The following is a 24605-nucleotide window of genomic DNA, read 5'->3' as shown; positions in this document are numbered from 1 at the left end:
TCCCTTTCCCTTTTGTCAAGAGCCGTCGCCCCGTCTCAGTCGCGCCCTCTGATCCGGATTCTGAGTCTCCGTCCGGGCGTAAATCAAAGTGAAAAGCGTGCTAATTGCATTAAAAGCATATAAACAAAATGCAATGCAAGTGGCTGTGATAAATATAAAAAGCAACAGCCCAGGCCCTGAAAGGCCTCCGACTGAATGTCACTGTATGTGCACTGTATACATCTCCCCATAGCCCTCGGTTCACCCCCTTTTTCACTGCCTTTTGTGCTGTGAAATTAAGCAAATAAGTGCGAGAAAAAAGCATAAAATGGGCAGGCGAAAGTTACTGGAGATCCCAGTAAATTGATAGACGCAGTCCAACCTTTTTTTAGCGCCTAATATTAAAAAAGGATTTAAAGGGCGGAAAGTACTCACCCCTTAACAAGCTACTATTAAGCTCTTTAGAATCAATGGATGATAACTAATCAGCTCGGTCGTTGGTAAGCACATAATAACCTTTACGGAGGGTTAAGCAAAAATAGAATTAACCTTGACTAAGAACAAAATAAACGAACAAGTTTTTAAGAAAGATATTTTTCTTGACAACTTGGCGTATTCTTAACTAAGTAGAAACATATTGCGATAAAATGTTTCCTATAAATTTAGTTGGTGTATCAGTTAGTAAAGCAAACTTCATTTATTAGTATATTTCAGACAATTACTTCTATACTTTTTCTATTCATAGACTCGCTTCAGCCCATGAATCGCCTGCGAATCCTTGGAACTTATCAAAATAAACATCCTTCATTCCTTGAGTTCGCCTGAAGTATTCCCAAGTCATTAACCCGCCGTTAGGAAGCAGTCTGGATAAGCAAGAACACACTATGAGCTGCTCGCATTTATGGTTAGCGATATATCCCTCTATCGTATACGAATGTTCTTAACTGCATGTACTCAGGCATCGGTCGAGGTTCGTAGCCCTGAGTCCGGCTCTTTATAGCACCCAATCACGACTCGGAACGGAGGAGCCACCGCATGCGTAGCGAAAATTCAATCGTACAATGTGTTGATATATGACACGTAATCAAATGTTTAAGTGCATGGCACACGCATCGCCAAGTCAAGGAGGCTTCCATCGGAAAATATGAACCGAATCGATGGGAGAGGGTAGCCGGGTGGCTGGGGCGCCCGGGCTCCTGGCCAGAGTACACACAGCAAATCCGACAAGTAAATATAATAACAATAAAATGAAGCAACGACATGAATGCCATCGCAGCGCCAAGGCGAGATATTATGACACTGGCAGCAACAATAAAAAAGTATAACAGCGAAAAGAATGCCTGGCAAGGACAATTGCCGGCACGAATCTGTTCCCCGTTCTCGGCTCTCGGTGCTGTGTTCCAGGTCAAGAGCGCTCACAATGAAAGCGATGACAAGGGGACGAGGCAAGGAGAAATGGGCAATATAGATGGTGATTAAAAATACCACGCAATGGAGCAAAATAGTGTTCTAAAATCTTCGAAATAAATCTAAGAATTCCACTTTAAAACAAAAATATTTGTAAAAAAATCAATAAATTATAATTATTATATAAGTGTTACTAGTATAGAATCACTATATTCTCTTGCTTTTCCGCTTTAACAATAATAATTAATAAATTGAACATTTATTCTCACCTTCCTATACTTACTCAAGTGCGTGTATACCCCGTCACCCCGACACTTACAGGGTACTTAGGAAGACAGAGCAGAGGCTCTGAAAATATGTTGGCAGTTACTTCCTTGGGGCACTGCCAACGACAATCAGGCACTCTAATTTGTTTTTTTGCATTCTTTATTTCTTTAAAGACTTAATAACATTCATTATCCGCATATATTTTACACTGCTACACAGGGTTTTGGCTTAAGTTCTCTATGGTTGGATATGATTTCGCTAGTTACGGTCTTAGGCTAGGTAACATTTAACAATTTGTTCATCGTACAAGAGAGAGACAAAGATTTCCTCAGCAGAGATATGCCTAAAGATGTGCGTCATACATTTAAGTGCAGTAAAATGAGTGGGGGTTGTGATTGTTTTAAACATTCCACTTAATAGGGACTTTATGAAGTCGGCATTAATTTAATTCGAGTTGATTTTTAATCTGCTCCATTAAGCAAATTACAAATTAATATGAAATGATTTCAAAAGTATGTATATGAAAAAGTGTATTTTAAAACCCAATAATTAAATACATAATTCATTTGATAAATATTTATGTTTGGTAATGTTTTTCTTTCAACTTGTAGCAATTACACCTTATTCTAGGATTCTGTTGGCTAAATTACGTCCTAAGATTTAATTGAAATCAAGTACCTTAATCGATCTTCTGTTTTTTTCCCCTATGGATTCAACGTTTATAGTTGTTATCTTAAAATTTAAAATACCTTAAGAATCTTAACTTAGTTCCTTAAATCTTACAGTTTTGGCTACTTACTTCAGGTTATTTATTTATACAGTTATGCGTACCGTTCAAAATATTCGATCGCTTTCTCATTTTTAAAGCCAACAACTTTGAGCATTTTCCCTAAGACTGACAAGCAAAACAAGCCCAAAGAGGAACAACGACGTTTTAATGCCTCACTAATAAATGTGTGATATATAGATACAGTAAATATATGGATATGTACATGCACTAGTTAAGCGAGCCGCGCACTCACACGGCGTATACTCGATGTGACAAAACTTGAAATATTTACAAATAACGTAATGCGTTTTAGGCCGTGTTGCAGCCTCTTTTGATGCCACGGCTGTTCATTTGCACGCCGGTTAATTGTTATCTACGCTGAGCAGCCTTCTCGCAGCTTAATTGTCTCGACAGGAGGCTCCTGTTGATGTTGCTGCTGCTTGTGTTGCTCCCGTTGGTGTTGCCGCTGTAGATGTTGCTGCTGTTGCTGCTGCCGCTGCCCCGGCTGTCATTGCTCCTCTGACAGCAACTTCCCTCGACTGCCAGCGCCGGTCGAAAGCTACACAGAAATGCTATTAGGACTGGCAGGGCGTAGAGGGAGATGCGTGCAATTGATTTGGAAGCTAATATGCGTGACCAGGGCACCGATGAGCCCCAGCTCGCCCCAAATGGCGCCAGTGTTGCCGTGGTTGCACTGGACGAGGCAGCTGCCGCCGCTGCTGCTGCCGCTGCCGCTGAAGTCGCCGCTGCAGGGCGACGGCTCTTCTTCAGTTGTTTGTCTAGTTTGTGGATTCAAAGGGGGTAAAAGGTCAGGGGGGTGGCCATTGAGAGCAGGGCGGATGATTGGCAAACCTTTTGTGGGCACAACTGTTGCCGGCGCACTCGGAAAAAATCCCACTCTAGTCAGTTCAAATGTATCTCACTAGCCTCTTGATTACCCATTAAAGAAAGGTTTTTGTCCCCTTGCAGAGGGTATTTTGATTTGCAACGCAGTGAAGAAGACTTTTCCGAACCCATAAAGTGTATGTCAGCATCAGCATCACCAGCACAGTCGATTTAGCCATGTCCGTCCGTCTGTCCGTCCGTCTGGCCGTCCGTCTGTCCGTTCGTCCGTCTGTCCGTTCGTCCGTCTGTCCATCTGTCCGTCCGCCTTTCCGTCCGTCCGTCTGTCCCTCTGTCCGTCCGTCCGTCCGTTCGTCCGTCTGTCTGTCCTTCCGTCTGTCCGTCCGTCCGCCTGTCCTTCCCTCTGTCCGTCCATCCGTCTATCCGTACCTCCGTTTGTCCGTCCATTTATACGCAAATTAGTCTCTCAGTTTTAAAGCTATCGTGGTGAAACTTTCCCAAAAGTCTTCTTTCTTTGGCATGTAGTGTATAAGTCGGAACCAGCCGGTTTCCCATAGAAATAATCGAAAAATTCATTTTTTTTGTTTGTTTCTTGTTTTAGGAAACTATCTCAACCGTCTCCTTAGATTCTATATATACTTAAATACTGTACGTCCCAACTGACATGGGAATTTTTCCGAGTGCACAGCCCCTGTTGACCAACCAACCGCCGGATGATTGATGATCACTCACCTTCGAGCGAAGACTGAGCCTTGTCCAAGGACTGACGGGACTTGGACATGACCGTCTCCCGCGACTCCAGCACCGGAATCCTCTGGTGCTTGTCGCTCTCCACGCTTTCCTCGTTGCTCTGCCAGTACACGGAGGAGATTTTGGCGACACACTGCAGTCGGATTATGGCCGGGAAATGCAAGAACGAGAGCAGGGAAACTTTCATCAAATCTGTGTACATTGATAAATGTGTTGGGGGCTGTGGGAAAGGGGGGCGATGGCGGATTGGCCATCCTCTTGACGGCGTAGTAAAAGTTTTATGCTTTCATTAACTCCCTCCCCGTGGTGCCGAATAACCCGAAAATGACCCGCATACATCTCCGCAGGACCCATACAAGTATGCACACCAGCATGCCCTGCGTCACCACATATGCAAACGGACAGTGACCCACACGGTGACCAAAGATCGGCGCACAGTGGCCTCATGCAATAAATTAGCTGTGTAGCAAAATTCGATTTTTATTTATTTATCTAGATGGCTGGTAGAAAACTGTGATCGCTTTGAATAAACACAGTTCAAAATTGAGATTCATAGCGAATTATGTTTAGTAACAACTATGGAGGAACACTTTTGATGTAACGCAGTGTAATTAATTAAAAATGAATGTATAACATTTTAAATAGCACCATTAGAAAAAAATTAAAATTCAAACAAAGTTCTTATTCAAGTCCAGGATAGTTTAATTCCAAATATTCTTTTTTAATATTCACTTTTTGTATGTGTTTCAAATAGTAGTTGACTAAACCTAGGCCCACTGTTCATACTGGCCATGTCATAATAGCACTTCGCCTGCCGTCCGCGTTCGCATGAAATTTTGTGGCTTGTTCAACACACATTTGCACTCGCAGTGGTGCGGGTGGCTGGGTGGTTGGGTGGCTCACTGGCTCAGTGGAGCGGTTCCGGGGGAGAGGCTGGGGCTGGGGTTGGCTAGTGGGTGAGTGGCTGGCCAACTGGGTCCGAATGGATAATAATCAACATGAGCTGCCATGTTATGTTGTCGCAAATTGAATCACAGCAACAGTGCGCTGCCAAATATGTAAGAGATGGGATATCGGATGAATGAATGTATCAATTTTCATGGCCTGTCCTGGTTCCCATAATCAGCTTATTGCCAATCCTTGAAGGGAACATTCGATTCCGGAAAAATGGCTCTTAAATGGGGTATATTATTTTAAATAAAAATTCAGATATTTTAAAAGTCTGTACAGCAAGGTACTTAATAATTTTAAAACAAATGGAATATCTTTTACCTTCTATAATTTTTTAAAGGATTTTCCTGATTTTCCTTTGAATATTTAATATTTATGTAAACAGAAACCAAAAATAAAACATTTATTTGACGTTCCTAAAAGGCTTTAATCGTTCGATTGCCAAAGCGCAGGTATTAACTCACCTTTAGCTTCATGTCGCCGTGCTTGAAATGTCATCCGCGCACCCGGAACTCCAGGCCCAGTCGGGCGACCTCCAGCCCCTCGCGGCCCACGACCAGGGGTTCATAGGGTCGCAGCAGCGAGCGGTTCGCGTGCATCCCGTTAATCAGCCAGCTGAGATGGCAGACGGGCCTGGAGGCCGCCGAGGTGCAATTGACGCGCACCATGTCGCCAATTTGATACCGCGGCTGTCCGCCCGTGATTTGTGGTCCGTGCTTTGGAGTCACTGCAATTACGGCGGAGAGCAGAGGTTTCGGATTAGCAGGCTATCACTGGATTGTCGGATAAGGTGGACACTAAGTGGAGCAGCTGGTTGGGTAGCCGTCTGTGAGACCCCGGCTTCAGCTTTGAAATTTAACAGTTCTGGGTAACAACTCAAGCTTTAATGAACTCGGCACTGTTTTATACGACAATTTTTTTTTATTTTATCTCATTCAAATTTTTGAAAAATCTTATCAACCGAAAAATCAAAGCAATTTCATTCATTTTCAAGTAATTTTTTCGTTGAGCAAGTGTATTTTACATTTAAAATTTCAATGGTTGGGCCTATAAATCTATACCAACATGAAATGGTAATATTTAAGATAATGCTTTGAAGAGCTGAATATAATGAATATTCGCTGTGGAATCATTTGTTTGTGTTTTCTAATTTATCAATAATTATGTAAAAATAAAGATATACAAATCTACAAATTGCTCATTTTAATTGTGCAGAATTGTATTCCCAAAAACCAAAAATATTTAGTTTCCATCCCAAATTAAGTTGTATTCCCAACAAGATTGACGGTTAATTTGGTTTTAGTTTCCACCAAAATTCTATCCCCAGCTGCGAACTTTTTCCAGCCATCAAGTGGCCAATTAAATAGATTCCCATTCGCAACAAAGAGGACATGCTAATTTCGTTAAAGCCCAAATAAAATTGAAAATAATAAATATCCAAAAATGTCGAATGCATCTCCATAGTGTGCAGTTTTTGTGCGTTGTAGCATTTGATTTTTTTCTTGTTGCTGTCGTTTTTCCTTTGTGGGTCACTGTGTTATGGCCATGAAGTCCAGCTGCTGGACAAATGACGATGGGGGAGCAAGTGGTGGAAAGGGGGGTCTGGGGTAAAAGCCATGTCTGCTGGCCGACCTGGCTGCCTGCCAATTGGGTCAAAAACTGTGAAAATCGAACAAAACTAAAGCGAAACTTCAATTAAACATAATCGATAGTTTCGCACTGATGAAAAGTTTAGGAAAATGAAAGGAAACTTCAACGTTTATCGCACAAAAGAATATTTCTTTCACACTTTTTCATCCGCTCCTTAATAATGGTAATAATTGCGCCAGGACTTTGCGAAATACGAAGCGAAGACGATGAGGAAAATTTAGGAAGGATACACTGTAACCTTTCTTGATGGTTTATTTCCACTAAATAAATATTTTAGATTGGAAAAAAAATCATATTGATGCCCTAGTCAAACTATTTAAGTATTATATTATTTATTACATCCATCTTTCTAAATAGAGTCTCGGTAATATCTATTTATTATATAATTGTTTATTTATTTACCTAATTCACTTCTTTTTCATTAATAAATGTAAGCTTTTTGTTAAATAAAATAGGCAAACTCATTTGTGCGACTCTTTGTATAGAAGTGCCCCAAAAAGGGTCAGGAGAAATTCCTTTTTCCTTCAAGACACTTTCCTTTGTCCTCTCCTCCTTTTACTCCGTTTTGGCCTTCTTATTGTTCGGCTTAACCGAACTGAACTGCATAAATTATTATTTCCAGCGACTATTTTTACTCTGTCCTGACATTGATAAAGCTGTTGATATTCTGTGGCACTCCTTTACGTTTTTCTCCCTTTAATATTTGGCAAAATATTCAACATATTTTCCGTTGTCGTGCGGGTTGAGGGGGCAGGGGACTTACATTCATCCCCTCCTGGGCTCCGCAACAGTATCAATTGGTAATAATTGCTGGGCATTTTTATTCTTTAGCCGCCATTGTCCGGCATTGTTTGCCTCCGAGGGCCTTCAGACAAGGGATCAACATGGATCCAGTTTGTTTTGCGTGGGTCGTGCCCTGGGGTTCGTTTTTGTGCCGGCCCTGGGTGAACAATGGATTCAATTGAGCAACTGAAACAAATATCTAAGTAAATCGGATGCCTAAATAAACTAACAATTTTTCACCTTAATAGCTTTTTGGTCCACGCATCCACACAAAAGGGTCAAGGGGGCGCAACTGATTGAAAAGAAACGAGTTGCCAAAGTATTCTACAAAAGAACTCCAACTAGCCCTAAGTATTTTTTGTTAGCTAAGGTGGCTTTAATTGTTGATAAATACTCGACCTTAGTTATAGGACTTTTTCTCTTAAAGCAAAAAAGCACGAAATATTGCATTTTATAAATATGAACTCGACTAGATGCCAGATCAATGGCAATTTTAGAATTTCTACCTTAAGTGCAAATTGTAAATCCGTCTCCTTATCATTATCGACTACTGATATTTTGGTGACATTTAAAATAATTCTTTTTAACCATGTGGGCAAGCAAATTTCCACATGTGAATCTTTAGAAGGTATTTCCGAGATTACGCCTAACCAATTTTCCCGACCGGATGTGGCCATCATATGCAGCAGCACCGGGGCGCCGGTATTTTCCGCCATTTTCGCGCGTTTCCACCCGTTGAAATCCCACATTTTCAATTTCCGCGCATGCACTGCAGTTATCGCATATGTTGACTCCCCAGTTAATGAGGCCTAATTAAAGGAAACGGGTCAAACTGCATCATTTTTCGGCGTCGGAAATACTTCCTAACCGTAATTTCCTTCCATTATTTCGGTCACAATACAAAAATAAGAACCAATGCGTTCTATCACTTATTTCGGTAATTTAAATGAGATTTTTAGAAGGCAGCTTAAATTCATCCCTTTGCCAATTTCTCTATTTATCTGTGTTTTTCTGCCATTTCTTTTTCTGGCTTACTTTCTCGTTTGCCCTTTGATGGCATCAAGTTTTTCCACTTTTTCCGGCTCAGAAATTCATTAGGTTTATTGATCCGCAAATCGTCGTCGTCATTATGCTCTGATTTAATCCGCTTACATCTGAGCTGAAGAGCGGCTTTTCCCCGTCAACCCATCGGAATTTTTCCTCCTCCTATTCCTGCCCATTAAAGTCTAAGCGTAATTGAGTAATTTCCAGCTGAAAACGGAAGCTCTGATTGGTGGACTTTCCTCCTCTCTGTTTCCCCAGCTGAGGAAATATTTAGTTAGCATAATTATGCGATATACCAATTTTGATTGCCCCTCTCCGGAACCCTCTCGGCAGTCCAGTGGGCGGAAATGAAGGTGAAATTTACCTGGCTCAAACAATTGTGCCGACAACTGATGTTGATAAACATCATCACCATTATGGGGCTTACCAGTTGGATATTCGGGTCAGATACGTGTCGATATGCTGCGCATTTAATCCGTTTTGAGAACGCCGTTGTAGATTCTGCATCAGTTTTGATTGAATTAGCCATCTTTATTTGCAAATCTATTAGCAAATATTTATTATTTCTTTAAAACTATATATATTAGCGCGGATATCTTCTTAGTTTTCAAGGCTAACAAATTGTCAGAAGAAAAGGAAATAAGCATGGCTTCAATAAATCTTTCTTGCCTTTTTTATTTATACTTTCCCGTGCAGATCCACTTTAAGCTCATCCCAAAGTGTCTGATTAAACTTAAAATTTATATCTTCTTCTGAGTAAAGCTTTCTGCTCGCTTTCCACTGTTATTAAACACGTTTATTCTAAGTTTTCCTCCGCAGCAGTTTTTCATATTGCGTTTGGTCATATTTTTGCGCCATGTTTTGTTGGATTGTGCAAAAATTTCAAATTAAGTTGCAGACCGGGCGAAAGAGAGGGGAGATGCTGTGCGAAAGAGAGGGCCAGCGAGTCTGGGGCTGTGAAAAATCCCGAGCTGTAAGTGAGCAACAGAATTGCATCACGTACATGGGCAATTTGCCAGAGGAATACAATACAAAGAACGCACACACACACACTGGAAGTCTGTGTTGGCCAGGAAAAAAGGATGGCCGAAATCCATTCCGTCCCTCTTCCGCACGGTCTCTATCTCTGTCTTCCTGCGCCCGCTGGCTTTTTTGGCACAGGTTTTCTGCTCGAGAATTTGTAAATCGCAGCGAGAAACAATGCCGTGCATAAACTAAATAAATGTGAAATATTTTATACATTTTCGCAGTGGGCCAGACAGAGACAGGCTGATGGGGAGTGAAGGAGAGAGAGAGAGGTCGTTCGAGAGAAGGACAGGGATATTTCCAGAATAACAGATTACATTTCGTCGCTTAGTTCGCTCGCTGCAATTAATCTTGCCGCTTTTCTTCCGCCAAGTTCTGGTTCTCGCTGTCTCATTCTTTTGTTTTGCAAAACAGTAGCTTTCTCCCTTCCCCACATGGCGTGCTCTTTCTCCCACCCTTTCGGTGTGCACGCTTTTTGCTGGCCACTTTCACTTACCCACAACAATCATGTCCTCGTGACCGGAAACCGTCTGAAACGAAGGCGCCTCGCCGGACACTTCGCAGCGATATCGGCCAGTTGACTGAAGGCTAACTGAGCGCAGGACAACAACCACGTCCGTCGAGTTTTGCAACTGCAAGAAAAACGCAAGGGAAATGGGGTCAAGAAACGATGAGGCAAAAGTGAGAGCTCCCGAAAAATGGAAAACCATTGGGTATTACTTTTTACAGAAAGTATATTAAATAAGAAAAAATATATGCTTAGATCTATTTTAGAAATATTTAAATACAACAAAATTTCTCTTTTATAAGTTAGCCAATCTTACATTTATTTCGTGCAAATCCTTATCTAAATATTAAATTTATTTCCTTAAAATAAGTTTTTATTTTGATCTGAGATTTCCCTTGTTTTGTTGCTTGTTTCTTCACCATTGTCATAGGCATTGTTCAGGTCTTCATCCTCTTCATCATCATCATCCTCATCTTCGCCTTCTTCTACATCTTCATCCTCCTCCTCCTCTTCCATCTCGCCCTCATTAGCCTCATTAAGAATCACCTCCGTCAGGGCCTCCAACATCTCTCCGAGGTCCTCATCTTTTACGGGCATCACTTCATCCAGGGATTCGGCTGTAGGTGAAATGTGAAAGGACTCCATCGAATCCCTGAACTTCATGGCATCCTCTAGGTGCAGGATGCTCAGATCCGCCTTGTAGCCCAGACTCCGTTCAATGGGATCCATGAGAGGCTGGCGGATCTGGTCGGCAATCGAACGGACGACGTCCTCGTGGTCGACGGGTGCCACTGACTCCTCCAGCGACTGCAGCAATTTCGATTTCCTAATACTCATTATTAACCATACCAAAATAACAGAATAACTCAAGAATTTTCTCTTCCGAAAAATGGAATTTATAAAATTCAAACTTTGCCTACGACAGAAGCAAATAGAACGCCTGCTTGGATCTGTTAGGTTTGCACTTTATTTACAGGTAACATAATACTATTAGCTACTTTAAGCAATTCTGAAAATATAAGTCTCTGGATGAGTTCTTACCTCCACATCTACTCCGGGCAGCGGGAAAACCTGGCCCGGGGGCATGTCCCTGGGCACATAGCGATAGAACTCGAAGCCATCCTTGTACCACTTCACCGAGTACAGTGACTCCCCGTCGAGATCGAACTTGCAGCCGAGCACGGCGTCCTCATGGCGCATTATGTGCTTGGGGATTTTGATTTCGGTCATTGTCAGACCTTCCGCGGATTCTGCAAGACAAAAGTGGAGGGAAATTCAAATAGTTGTTCCTTAGAAATTCAGGCAGGCAGAGTGGCGCTTTAATAGGTCCTTAGTTCTGTGGTGGCTTCGCGGTTTCAATGCCAGTGGCAGGACATAAATAACTTGCAGCAAGTGCATAAAAGTCAAGGAAATCGAAGGAACCTCCCCCTCCGCAGTCTAGAACAATGCGCTTTTGTTTTGCCAACACAATGGTTAGTTGGCTGGGAGGGAAAGTGAATGCGACTAACTTGAGCAACGTGTCCTGGTTGGAAAGTCCTTTCCCAGGCAAAGAAGCTACCAGGGTGCCGGCAGTGGAAAGCTCTGGGGCCCCGGCAACATAGCTCAGCACTCGGCACAATGCTGCAGTGAAATGAAAAGTTGCCAACTTATTTAACAGCCCAAGACAAAGACGGAAAACTGAACTGTGGTAGGCCCGAGCACAACTGGGAGGGCAATTTGGGTCACGCAAATCGAGATATGAAATTAATATTGCAGGGCTGAAATGAGCAGTTCGAAAGTGGGGCAATCCGTGAGGCAGAGTGAAACGTGCAGCTTAACCCGTCACGGAGGACTCTCGGATGAGGCTTTGGTTGGTGTATTGCTAAACGGAATTAGGTGCTCGATTAGAAATTCCTATCCACAGAACAGCTCACTTGAATAATCATTTATGTTAAAGGGCCAAGCATTTAGATTTTCAAAAAATTAAACATAGGTGAGGGAAGTAAAGAAGTCAAGCTAAACTTTTTTTAATCTTATAGTAAGTATCTTATGAATTAAATGTTGTAAAATAAACTAAAAGTCTTTGGGGAATTTATTTATAAACAAGATTTCCTTGAAATTAACTGGTTAAATAAGTTTTTTCCTACCAATCCCTAATATTATCCCCATCCAAAAAACAAACTTAAGGTTTCTTTATAACAAATCTGCATCGAAATATAAACGCCTGTCATATAAACACACCTGTAACTAAGTAACAGAATTTACTTAACCTTTACTTTTGTGCTTTGCTTATGCTCAATTAGCTAGTCTTGCGTCACAAAACACTGAAAGGTGAGTTAAAACAAAACCTTCTATTAAGTCATCCTAACCAGTAATGTAATTCCCTTGCCTGCCTATGCTTTTACATTCAGGTGTCAACGCCTTGTTGAAATTCAATCAATTCCAACGCACAAGTACGAGAATATCTTGGCTGTCAAATCAGAAATAGACAAAGCAAATACCACACTTTCTCATTAAGTCCGTTCGAGGGTTCGAAGTTTATTTTTGGGCAAGTTCACAGATAACAAAGCAATAATGTTTAAAAATACAATTGTTGTGGTTCCAGAAAAGGACCGCGTGGGCCTAAAAATAAGGCCAGACTTTCATTACCTAACAGAAAGAGGTCTTAAGAGGTATTTGTAGTTTGGTGTTTTATTTTTGGAAAGAATTGGTCAAACAGTTCTATCTCGTCAAAATTTATAGAGATAACGTATTTACGAAAAATTACTTCGAATTCTAATGGAAAATATTTTTTCATGTACTTTAACTTGAGATTTCAAGACTTCATAAAAATTCGTATTAAAAATAGTTACTTAATTTCGCAATTTTTAAGACTTAACTAAATTAATTTAAGTGCTCTTTAAAATTTAATTTTTTTATTTTTTAAATTATTTTACTTGTAATTGTATTATTTTTAGTTTTTCTAATATCAGCACCACCTGACAGCGGCAGAGAGCTATGTTTTTACAGGGTATTGAAAGTTTGGAGTCCTCGCAGCACTCTGATTTCCTGTTTTTTGTGGTCGTTCAACCGCCAACGCAGCGACAAACAAACAAAAAGAGGGCACAATGCGCAAAGGTTGGAAAAAGGAGAACCGCCGCCATTGAAGCCGATGACGATGTTGTGGCTGTAGAAGTAGATGTTGCGGCAAACGGTGGGTAACCAGGAAGTGGCCACGCCCACCGTGGGCTTTGCTCCTTTGAGTGCATTTCCGCTTTGAGGCGGCGGCGTCGTTTGAGCTGCTTTTTCCGGCCGGTGCGTGGCTCCGCTTTGGTGGACACTTTGTGGAATCCACGTAGCACGCCTGTGTGTGCGGCTTAAGTATAATTTACCATTTTGCACTCTCCAGTAGTTTGTTTACTGCCGACTCTTTGGCGGAAGACAAACAAAGTGCGTTGCCAAAAGGTTTCCACCGCAAAAAGGAGCCTGCCAGTGGAAAACTCCTCGGCGCTCCTTTTTTCGCCGCACAAGTAAGAGAATTTTTAAGGAAGTACTAGAAAAACATCCTTGGGGCACGGGGAATTCCTAAGAAATTCCAGCTTGACTGTAAGAATTTTTTTAATTTGGCTTATACCCTTTTGCAAATGAATCTTCTAGAAGCTTAAAGAAGACGTTATCTTTTAAGCAAACCCATTAGCATAGGGACAACTAAGTAAAAACCCCTTGCCCTAATCAAATTTATCCGTTGCCAATTTAATTATTTATTTTTTAATAACATTATTCCTGACTAAGGCTTCAATCTTGCTACGCTAATACATTTTGTGATGAAGCTTTACATCGGTATAGTTCTTATTGGTAGGTCTAAAAGTATTTTATTTAACTTTTAAATTCTTTTTATTAATTATTTTTCTTTTGCAGCTGTGAATTGCAGAATGGCTTGGAGTGCGATTCAACCTTGCCTCCGCGATGACACTCCCATTTGTGTTGTTCACGAAGATTGCAGTTACACATTGTACAACCGCTGCTTATTAGACTTTCATAAACAGATTACAATAAATGAAAATAAGCCACGTAAGTAAATGGAACAATATTTATTTTTAAGAATTTTGAAAAAAATGTAATCATGACAAATTCACAGCTTTGAAAAAAGTTTTATCTGGATCTTGTCCCAAAGCTGCAAAAACGTGTCCCTACAGCACTTTTTTACCGGGCATAACATTTGATTAATGATGATGTTTTTTTAATATTAAAAAATAATATAAAATAAGAAATATTACAAGCAAACATTTCATAAGACTTTTTAACTTTTAGACTAAGGTTACAGATAAAATTCAGTTCTCTACAAAACTCACTTTTTATTACCCCAAGCCGAGTACACCCACAGGTAGTTGAGTCACGGATTCCCAGCGGCCAATTATTAGGCCAGAAATTGGAAAGTTTTGGCATTTAACCCGAGCTTAATTAGGAAAAGACAGTGCCAGAAAGCCAAGGTGGAATTGCCACGCCGACGGAGCCGTAAAGTTTTCCATTTGATGTCGTGTAAACGTCATAGTTACGGTCGAAAATGGATCACTCGGCACTTCTTTCGGTTCACCTTAAAACGAACTGCAGGACTGCCGTCACAGACAAAAGTTTGCTACTTAATTATTGTTGATTTTTAAATGATTTCATTTGCCGCCCGAGGGCAACAAATGTCAGCCGCAGACAAAAGTTGTCCGCCTCCCGTTTCCTTGCCCGAAATGAGTTCCTTTTTGGGGTTTAGTTGTGCTCGAAATCTAATTCAATGCTGGGGGAGGAATGAGTTGCTGGGGATGGGTGTCAAGTGCAGAAGTTTACGGAGCAAAGTTTAGCTTTGCATATCATTATGGCTTTTTGATGGGGTGCGCAGTGTCCTCAGTCGTCTAAATAATATGCCGGGGGGGTGGTATTCACAAGAAACTAATGAATTTTTCAAGGGTTCGTTAGTAGTCGATTTTCAAGAGGGCACCAGCAAGGCATTGATTTTGTTTGGCTAATGAATTCCTGGAACATATTGTAATACTCAATATACAAATCACTCAAATACTTTACCCCAAAATTTTTAGCCAGTATTTCAATTTTTAGATTACATGTTTGAATATTTCATGCTCCAAAGTTATTTGATATTTCAATGAAAAGCTGTGGAAATCCAAATGTTTATGAAATTCTATTGCTTTACAAAAGTTTTGACAAAGAAAATTTCCATAAAGTCAATCTTGTGCAATCTAATTCATATTTCGATGTGCCCCATGTAACAAATATTCAACATAGTATGCCAGTTTTGTTTGAAAACAATAACAAATAGAAATACAAGAAATATCATATTTAGCCAGAATCCCATTTAGAAACCAAATGACGATGGTACCAGCCCACTGAAACGGATTAGTTACACAATGCAAACATTGTGCATCAATCTCGGCAATTTTTTTCCCCTGATCCTCCGGAAAAAATAAGTCCGGAAAATTCTCGGCAGAACAATTGCAATTTGGATTGGAAATCTGACTGTCACACGACTCAGCTCAGCTTGGACTCTCCGCCCCTTGCCAATCTCCTACCATCAATAAAACTCGACAGGCAAGTGCAAAATGCAATTAATTTTATTAGAGTCCATTGAAAACTCATTGGAAAATCGGTCCACAAAGGGGGGCTTTTTTGTTCGAAGGGCTGCCGAGCCAAGAATTTACGGCCCTGCCAAGGCTTCACTTACAATGCAAATTTTTCCAGACAGCCCAGAGGAGACAAGAAAATTATGATGCGGCTTGGTTGGAGAGCTTACTCAGGGGTTGTGGGACCGGATGCGGAGCCTTGAGCAAATAAAGATGTTTTTTCCATGTTTCGCAGACGCCAGCAGCATCAATACGCATCAATCCCCGCCAGCATTCTCCGCAGATCCACTGGACCCCTTTCTCATCCGAGGCAGACGCCTAGGACGTGCTTAATCTGCAATCAGAGGCGGAAGTTGGTCTCCTCCCAGCGTCCTCCATCGACCGTCTGTCTCGTTGGCTTTCGGTCCAGCTTAGAGTCCTGTCCCCGTCTTTATTTCAGTTGCAGTCTGAGCCCTGGCCTGATACCCTTGGAAGGGGTGCCATTACTTGCACCAAAAAGTGATTCTTTCGAGACTCATTTAACAATAGAAAAAATAAAAAGTAATAAATTGACGCAATAAGTAATAATTTCTATTCATATGATTACGATTCAATAATAAAGAGAAACAAAGATATAGAAAAAGTGGAATAAATGAAGGCAAGGTTTAATTTCGCACGAATTCGGAATAAAAGATTTTTAAAACCATTTTTATATGATATTTTTTTTTTACTTTATTTTTACCTATATGATATATATAGCTAATGTTTCTGTTTACACTCTCCTCGTAGTCCCTTTTCCTTTGACGACCAGTGCATCCTCCTTGTCCTGGTCGTTGTCATTGCAGTCGGAAAACGGGAGCACGTCTGCCACTCCCCCTGGGCCGCCCAACGCCCCTTTAACCCCTTCTGGCCACCGAAGCCAACAGCTCCCAGTTGTCAGCTCAGCTCAGCTCAGTTTTTGCTGCATTGCAGGCGCACTTTCATTTGCATATTTTGCAAAAAGGAAAAACCCGTAGAGGAAAACAAAAAATATGACATAAAGTATAGGGAGAGATGGGAGCAGAAGAAACTTGGCAACAATCGATCGGATCCATTGAGTCTGTTTCTTGCTAGATGGTTAATCGCAGGGCGCATAAAGTCAAAGTTTCGCCATCGATTTGGCTTGAGGGAATTCTTTGACCATGTTTATGATTGCCATTTGTCAGCACGGCGAAAAGCCAAACAGGCGATTTCCATACCGATTTCAAATTGAATCCTTGCAAATACGTCTGTCAACAAATCCATTCATTTCACGCCAGCCCTCTGTTATTCCCCATAATTACCCCAAATTGTGTTAGGCTTCAAGCCGAAATGACAAATTAATCAGGTCAAGCTATGTCGTCCATCAAAGGGGCATGCATAATGCACATTATTTTCTTTAATTAGAAAATCAATTAAATTACTCCTCGCAGTCACAGCTGTAATAATATAATTAGAACGCACAGCGCCCTGCAAAATAATGTCAAAGACGTTACGTAGCCAATTACCGCAAATACACACATTCCCCTCCTCCTGAGTGTTGGTTAATTCAATTAAAATAAAACATGGATTTTGGGGTTCAGTGATTAATGGGGGGGGTCTACGCACATTATGATCTGCCACATATTATATTAAATATTTAAAAATAATATAAATTGGAAGGTCTAAAGGGCTTTCAAAATAAATCCATCCATCCATACGAATCATGTTCGCCAAAATCTAAAGGTAATTAACAGCCACCTTCCTACTATTCATCCCGTTGGCCAATAAGCCCTTACAAAAGCCGACAATCTGTTGGCACCTCCTAACTGGGGCCCCTGAATGGGCCCTCAAGAACACTTTAACCCCAACTAATCGCTAGAAAGGCACTTAATAATACTTATAGGTATTTATGATGCCTGAGCAAACCGAGCCAAATCTTTAATAAACTCCACTCGAAGGACCTCAAGTGCCTGGCGTCTGCAGGAACTTTCATTAACTGAATAAAGGGGATGTATCGGGAAATGGGGAGAGTGCGTGTCGCTCAACATTAGTTTCATGTGCTGCCAATAAATGTGTACTTCCCTCGGACATCGCTGGCCTTTCTTTTTGTTGGCTACAATTAGGCCAGAAGTGTGCGCCACGTTAACTTAATTTCATTATTTGTTGCTCGCTCCCAGAATTTTCCCCTCTGTGCGGCAGGCGTACGTGACCTCATAATAGGAAAATAAGATTTCTATCTATAATTCAGGCGGCGCTCGCTCGAACCCAAGCCGGCTAAGTGCCAGCAAATAATAATCATTTCAGTTCCCCCCTTTGTCTAGACAGAAATTGTGTTTGTCAGTCATTATTATTTCGCTCCGCTGTCGCAATTGAGCATGGTAGGGAAGCTAAGTTAAATAGTAAACACAGATCTGCCACAGAAACTTTTCGCTTTGACAACTCTGCCGCAAAAGGAACTGGCAACGGAAGTGGCAAAAATCTTGAGCATGTTTATTTATTTAATTAAATGCGGCAGCGGCAAAGTTTCATTGGAGTTTTCTATTTTTTTCCCGCTCTGCCCGCCGGCAATCAAGCTAATTAAGTTGAAGGTTTTCGCACACACACAAAAAATTAATATTAATAAAATGTATTAATTGCGGCTGGCGCTAATGAAAGATGTGCAAATAATTGAATTTAATTTATGGTTCAGTCAACTGTAAGTTTCATTAGCTCTGCGAAGTGACGGCTATTCAAACGGATATTGAGTTTTTTAGCACAAATAACGAATGTTTTTCAGCTCTGCCAGAGGGGATTAAGTAGTTATAATTTGTTTTCAGGGCTTTTCATTTTAAAGCAGTATTAATTACACTTAGTTTCAAAAATATGGCAATGTTTTTTTCACTTTCCATAAAATATGTCTCCCTTTAATCCCTTTCCGAATTTTCTTTTGAGGAGAATATATAGGGTGTCTAAAACCCATTCCCTCTGACATCTCTATCATCTTCGCGTAAAGTTTCTTACTAATTCCGCTTTTGAGTGGTTAACCGAGGCTTTCGCTTGTTTGCCAGTTAATTTTGCTTAGTTTTTGCTCCGCAGTTTGTTGAACTTAATTAAAAATAAATAACAGGCAGTGGTGGCAGTGGCAAACTTGTTGTGTATTAACGCCCTAGCAAGGTCTTGAGGGCGGAAGGGACTTCGAGAAGGGATTTATCTCGCGACCTGACAGCCTTGACTTTGCGCCCGACTTTCGCAACTTAACCAGGCCTCGAAAGGCTTTCGAATATCGATTATGGAATAAATTTCAAATGAGTTATCTCGCCGGGGAAACACATGGCGAATGAGTAATATTTCGAGGAAGGCAAAGTTAATTTTTGGGGTTATTGAAAACTTTTGACTTTTCTCTTACCGCGGCAAAGTTGGAGCAGCAGAATGACGAGGATGCCTTGGGCGATGAAATATCGTTTGCTCATTGCAGGATCCATGCTGCAGATCCTTGTTTTCTTTTTTGGCTTATATTCCTGCGAGTTTTCCTTTGGCTGAAACTTTAATTTTTCAATTTGTTACGGAATTTTCGGTTATTTTTCTTGTCCATGCTCGCGCTTTTTTATGTTTGCCTTTGCTTCGTTTGCGTTTTCTTCTTGTCTCATTTGTGCAATGCAATAAATTTTCCTTGACCGTCAACGAGGGAAAGCGTCAACCAATTGTTTTTCTTGTTGCCCGGCTTGTCGTTGTCGTTGGCTTATTTATATTTATTTTCCATGAGCTCGTTGCTATTTGCTTTTCCTATTAAGCGCTCGCCCACACAGAGACATCTATGGCCAGTCACATTTACATGCTATGTCCTGCCACTATTTGTATTTGCCCTCCCAGTTTTGCTTCCTATTTCGGTTTAGTTTCCTGCTTCGTTATTTTTCTGTGTCCCTCAACGCAGAAAATTTAATTGAAACATCAGCAAAAGTTTCCGTAGACAATCTGTAAATAGAAGAAAACAATGAAATATTGAATACTTATAGTTGTAGTTGAAGCTTACTCTTGTCATTTAATTAAGTTTTTCCATTACACCCAATCATTGAAATAACCGATTTGCTTACCACTTTCTGTGTTCGTCGCGGTAAAGGTAATTTGTCATTTGCGTTCATTTATTTTTGGTTACCAATTAATTTTTCCGGTATCTATTTCTCGTTTCCTAACAGTGACTTCTTATTTATGGCTCCCTAATGCTATTTTAATACCTGCTTTTTGTGGGCCTTCTGCGAGGAGGAATATGCCTTGTTCAAGTCGATAAAATGGAATTAAATAATTGCTCTTGGAAAAATATATAATAATCATACGTAGTGCATTCTATGAATCAATCAAAATTTGTAAAATGTCAAAAGTCTTGGATAATTTGCGACTTAAAACCATAATATTAAAGCCCATCATCCCTAGAATGCCTTCTTCTCTTTGTCGCATTGACCTATAATTTACAGAACTATTTACGCATTCCCAAGTGCCATGAATTTTACATTGAATACTTGAAATAGGCATTTAGCAACAGCCCAGAGCTCGCAAAGCGCCAGTTGGAAATGTCCCGAAGCCAAGAAAGACAATCGTTTGAAGTTGTCAACGCTCAGAAACAAGGAATCACATGAATTAATCATACAATTTATGGCCAATAACTGTTAATTTGAATTAAATGCTCTCCGAAGCGAAAGCCCTGAGGAAGAGGCCAGGGCTCAGGCTCAGAAATCATTGAGCAAAGGCATAAATTAACAATAATATTGTATGGCTGCGATTGTGTAATTGTTCTCAGGCAGGCAGAATTAAATTTGCATAAAATCAATTAAAACCAAAAACTCCCGGCAAGCTTACGGGCTGGCACTTGGGGGAAAAATGTGAAATCTGTGAAAGCCTTTTGGGCAGCAAGTTTTCCAAAATCATGTTTTGTAATTAGAGGCCATGAATAATTTTAGCACCTTGTTGTCAACTATTTTAAGAGCCACGCACACACCGAGTCACATGTCGAACGTTGAGTGGCTTATGCAAAATAGTCGAGTCGGACCCCGGGCACACACACGCTGCGTATACTTGATGTTGGCTCCCGAGCCGAGTCTTTTGCATAATTAATTATGTGGCAAGCATGGCGCTGGCTTGTTAAATATGCAAATATTCGGAGAACAAGGTCTAAGCGGACTTAGACACCGCAGGTCACTCACATCTTGGAAATCTGTGCTCCCAAAATTCTCCCCTTAAATTGAGTTCCCTGCCTGTGACATTCTAGAAGCGCTTTTTTGGCCAACGCTTTAAACAGATTTGCCTGTAAGGCCATGTCCAATGGCTTGTTGCAACACACACAAGCAACCATTTTTGGGGGCACCGAGGGAAAAGGGGCATACAGGGGCTTAAGCGCCTTGCATGAGAGCCCTCTGAATGCCGAATGAAGAATTGACTGAATGGCCATACGAGAAATGCCTCACTGACTGACTGACTGACTGAATGACTGGCATTGCCCTCTGTGCGAGGGTGTGTGTGTTGGCCATTGTGGGTGCCTGTGAGCTGGCGTTTTCTGGGGCCTTGAACGGCCCTTGATGTCGGTGCTCTGGGGCAGAAGTCGGCTTTAAAATTTTAGCCCAGAAAGCAGAGAAACTAAGCAGTAACAAAATGTAGAATAATTTTTATGTGATGTGAAAATTAATCAAAATGTTTATCTTTGTGATAATAAATATAATCCACAATCACGAGCAAAGAAAGAAAAAAGAAATTGAACGATTCATTTAATACAAATTATCATACAAGATTTAAAAAAAGCTGCAATCCTTACAAATCACAAAAGTAGCCCCTCAAACATATATGATGGGCTAAAATAAATCAATCAAATAAAATCGTTTTAATCAGCAAACAAACAAGTATTATATTCCCAAAATATGGCACATATTTATTGTCCTCGTGATAAATACAAACCTTATTTCCCATAACCGCAACCATTAAGCCTGAACCAATGAAATAAATTTGAAAATTGCCTGCCGGAACTCTAAAATATGATTTCCCCAATACGGGGAGCGGAAATCTCTTTATTTATCTTGATATTTAAGTTTTAAGTGTCAATTGATAAGGCCATAAAGACCAGTCAGCCGTGGTACTGACCTACGCTGGAGTTCAGGACTTTAACGATGTGCTGGTAGCACATCTGCCCTCAGCCTCGACTTCCCCTCTGGCCTGCCTCGAACTAAATGAGACTAATGAAAGGCCATAACTCAAAGACAGGACAGAGAATGCCCGGCTCAGCGACTCAAATTAATTGGTATTGTACGGGAATTTCATATATACGGCGGAAAGTGGAGGTGCCCACACGGCTGCGGTCAAAATTATAGGGCTTATAAGGGTGCTCTGTTTCTCTCAATTTTATTCTATATAAAATAATTAAGAGGGAGAAGCCAAGAAATTCTAACAAACAAATGTCTAATTATATAAATAATTTTAAGTTGGTAAAAATGCTAAAGAGTTATAGACCAAAAGAAAGTAACTAAGTAATATTGTTAAGTCCTTAACACCCATTGAATTGGTTTATTTATCGTGCAATTATGGATCTAACAATAACCCCTTGTTAGTCGATACTCTTGTGTCCTTGGCTGTGCCTTGTTTATTGGTTATTGCTGTTGGCCCGTATCCGGCTATGGAATTTCATAATTATAATAATTTATGTTGACACCTGAGGCGTGTGCACAAATTGAACTGGCCCCAAGGTCCGCGCCAAGTTAATAAAACTTTAAGTTACAATTTGTGTGTTGGTTTGTCGCCGCGCTGCTTGCTCTGCCTCGGCTTGGAAAATCCCTGGAGAAATATGAGGAAAATTGTATGTCGCATTATACTCACTTATTGCTGCTATTTCTGCTGCTGACGATGCCTTTTCCCCTATATATTTATTTTCTGTGTTGCTCTATTTTGTGCAGAGAACTTTAAAGAAGGTCTCGCCCACCGTCTGAGTTCCTGGGGGTGGTGCCTTTTTTTGTTGTTGGTTAGTGTCGGTGTTTTAGCAAAGTTTAGCTTTCGCTCTCACACTGTTTTCGCCTTTCCGCTGGCCCACGTGCATAATAATAACAAATGATTGGTTGTCACGCACGCAACGGTACTTTCATTCATAATTTATGCATTTTAATTTGTCAAACTAAGTAGGAAAAGGGGGGAGGCTCCTGCTGCTGGCTGATGCGAATGAATGCGGAGTTTTTACTGGGGGATAGAGATTAGTTTTCCAGTTCGCCAAGGTGAGTTGTGTTTGTTTTTCCCATATTTTTCTGTGCTACATTTTATTCATAATTTGCCTTTTCACTGCAACACAAGCACACTCTCGCCCATGAGCCACCAACACAGTCGCACGTCCGCACGAGTGTCTTCGGTTCCAGCGCGATTTTGGGGACTCGGGGACTGGAGCACTGGAGTGGAGAACGGAGAATCGAGAACGAAGAATCGAGAATCGAGGATTGCCGCACACGCCTTCGCCAACCACACAGCACCGACAACCGACCAAGACTAAAAGCTTCGCTCTCCTTATTACCTGGTTTTTACTTGGCGCCCAGCACGCACACCCCCGCACACCACCGCGCACCGGAAGCACACACACGAGCCAATTCCCGAGCCCGAAAACGACGACCGGATATCAGGATAAAAAACGAGCAGAACGCACAAACTGGTTCGCATTGTCTGAGGTTGCGACATCGCGCGCCAGAGAGACGGCTCTCTCCATTTTCCCCGAGAAAGTAAGAGAAAGCGGTGGAGAGCGCTTATCTCTCGCTCGTGATTTGTTTGTTTCAATTCCATGTTCTACAGTCGATTTTCCACAGCCATGTTAGGATAGGTAACCCTGTAAAGAGAAGTTATGGCATGAAAATAGTGGGAAATGTTCTGGTTTACAGAAGTACAACAGCATTCAGATTGGAACTGAAATATTGTTTACTCTTTGAGATGTGAATACAAGTACTAACCAAGGAATAAATTAAAAAAAAAAACAAAGATATAACCTTTTTGCATTAATATTTAATAAAAAAATATTTTTTAAAATTTTAATTTAAACAATTTTATAATTAATACAAACAATTTAAGCACATTTACATTTGCATATTCAACTTGCCTGTACTCAAAGCTCCATTGAAACAAAGTGGATCTTATTATAAAGAACAACATGAATGCCTAATGAATAAAACAAGTAAACACGACTATATTAGCCACATGTTATTCCAATAATAGGTATTCACAAAAGTAAACACGGTAAGGATTTGAACCCACAACTTAGGAGCACATTCTCAGCCTTCTCCTAATAAACCCGGAGATGTTGTTCGTCAAATGCCTAGTTAAGTCCTCGCAGAGCCTGCATCAACAGCATTTCTTTTGATACGCACACAACATTGGTAAACAACGAAAACAATGGAAACAAGTGGAAGAACAAGGAGCTGCCCAAGAAGTAGAAAAAGTCGGAGAAGTAGGAGCTGGAACAGAGATCCCTGCCCAGTGAGGCATCAATAGAAAATACCAATAACATCGGCATCATCCTCCGCATCATTAGCCCAAACAAAAACTGCTGACTGGGGCACAATGCCAGCAAGCAAATCGGGTGAGGAGCGTTCTCCCCGCCATCCTATGTCCCAAAACCCCTATCCCGAATAGTCTATCCCCCAAGCCCCCCTTCGTCGCGTTCATGTCCTTCCTAGACCATCGTAACCCTAGCTCAAGGGGCTCCAACTTTTTTTGTGCTGCACATGCCCCGCTGGCAATTTGAAGTTGAGCCAGCAGCTTGGAGTTCTCCTCGTTCTAGTGCTCTCCCTATATCTGGCTTTGAACCGCCCCATCTCTTTTTACACAAAGAAAAATGTTTATCTTTAAATGTAAAGAAAACCACTGAGCTTATACTGTGAAAACTTTATTTAACTATAATCAACATTTGGAGTGGGCACTAAAATAATCAAAAATAAAAGCTAACTTTTTTTTACACTTTCCAAAACATTCTTCTCATTACACTAGAATTTCTCACAGTGCACCTGCCGGCATCGGCTCATTGACAGTCATAACGCTGAAATGCGCCTCAACTTGAACTAATTTGTGCGCAATTTGCGCGAAG

At 40.9% G+C, this 24605-nt stretch overlaps 3 protein-coding genes and 1 long non-coding RNA gene across 4 annotated transcripts; 2 read left to right on the top strand and 2 right to left on the bottom strand.

Annotated features, from left to right (window-relative positions):
• Window positions 1–2569: 2569 nt before the first annotated feature.
• Window positions 2570–23005, bottom strand: LOC108034093 (uncharacterized). Its single transcript, XM_017108860.2, is given in 7 exon segments — window positions 2570–3201; window positions 3998–4148; window positions 5431–5693; window positions 9966–10101; window positions 11019–11227; window positions 18924–19489; window positions 22370–23005. Coding segments are annotated over 6 exon segments (1245 nt in total). The 5' UTR covers window positions 19000–19489; window positions 22370–23005; the 3' UTR covers window positions 2570–2791.
• Window positions 10265–10933, bottom strand: LOC108034095 (glutamic acid-rich protein). The gene has a single exon (XM_017108861.2). It carries the CDS (start codon window positions 10812–10814, stop codon window positions 10338–10340), a length of 477 nt encoding a protein of 158 aa, XP_016964350.1. The 5' UTR covers window positions 10815–10933; the 3' UTR covers window positions 10265–10337.
• On the top strand, window positions 13716–14219 carry LOC108034096 (uncharacterized). Its single transcript, XM_017108862.3, has 3 exons — window positions 13716–13790; window positions 13854–14006; window positions 14074–14219. The coding sequence occupies exons 1-3, from the start codon at window positions 13760–13762 to the stop codon at window positions 14160–14162; spliced, it is 273 nt and encodes a 90-aa protein (XP_016964351.1). The 5' UTR covers window positions 13716–13759; the 3' UTR covers window positions 14163–14219.
• On the top strand, window positions 15013–16244 carry LOC127010693 (uncharacterized). Its single transcript, XR_007763410.1, has 2 exons — window positions 15013–15531; window positions 15682–16244. It is a non-coding gene; the product is annotated as an uncharacterized LOC127010693 (long non-coding RNA).
• Window positions 23006–24605: the final 1600 nt, after the last annotated feature.

The sequence above is a fragment of the Drosophila biarmipes genome, chromosome 2L, assembly GCF_025231255.1.
Source record: "Drosophila biarmipes strain raj3 chromosome 2L, RU_DBia_V1.1, whole genome shotgun sequence".
NCBI lineage: Eukaryota > Metazoa > Arthropoda > Insecta > Diptera > Drosophilidae > Drosophila > Drosophila biarmipes.
This window is presented reverse-complemented; position numbering and strand designations above follow the sequence as displayed.

Coding starts and splice junctions, on each gene's coding strand:
- LOC108034095 (XM_017108861.2), bottom strand. CDS start 10,814: ATGAGTATTAGGAAATCGAAATTGCTGCAGTCGCTGGAGGAGTCAGTG.
- LOC108034096 (XM_017108862.3), top strand. CDS start 13,760: ATGAAGCTTTACATCGGTATAGTTCTTATTG. Junction 13,791..13,853: donor CATCGGTATAGTTCTTATTG/GTAGGTCTAAAA, acceptor TTTCTTTTGCAG/CTGTGAATTGCAGAATGGCT. Junction 14,007..14,073: donor AATAAATGAAAATAAGCCAC/GTAAGTAAATGG, acceptor ACAAATTCACAG/CTTTGAAAAAAGTTTTATCT.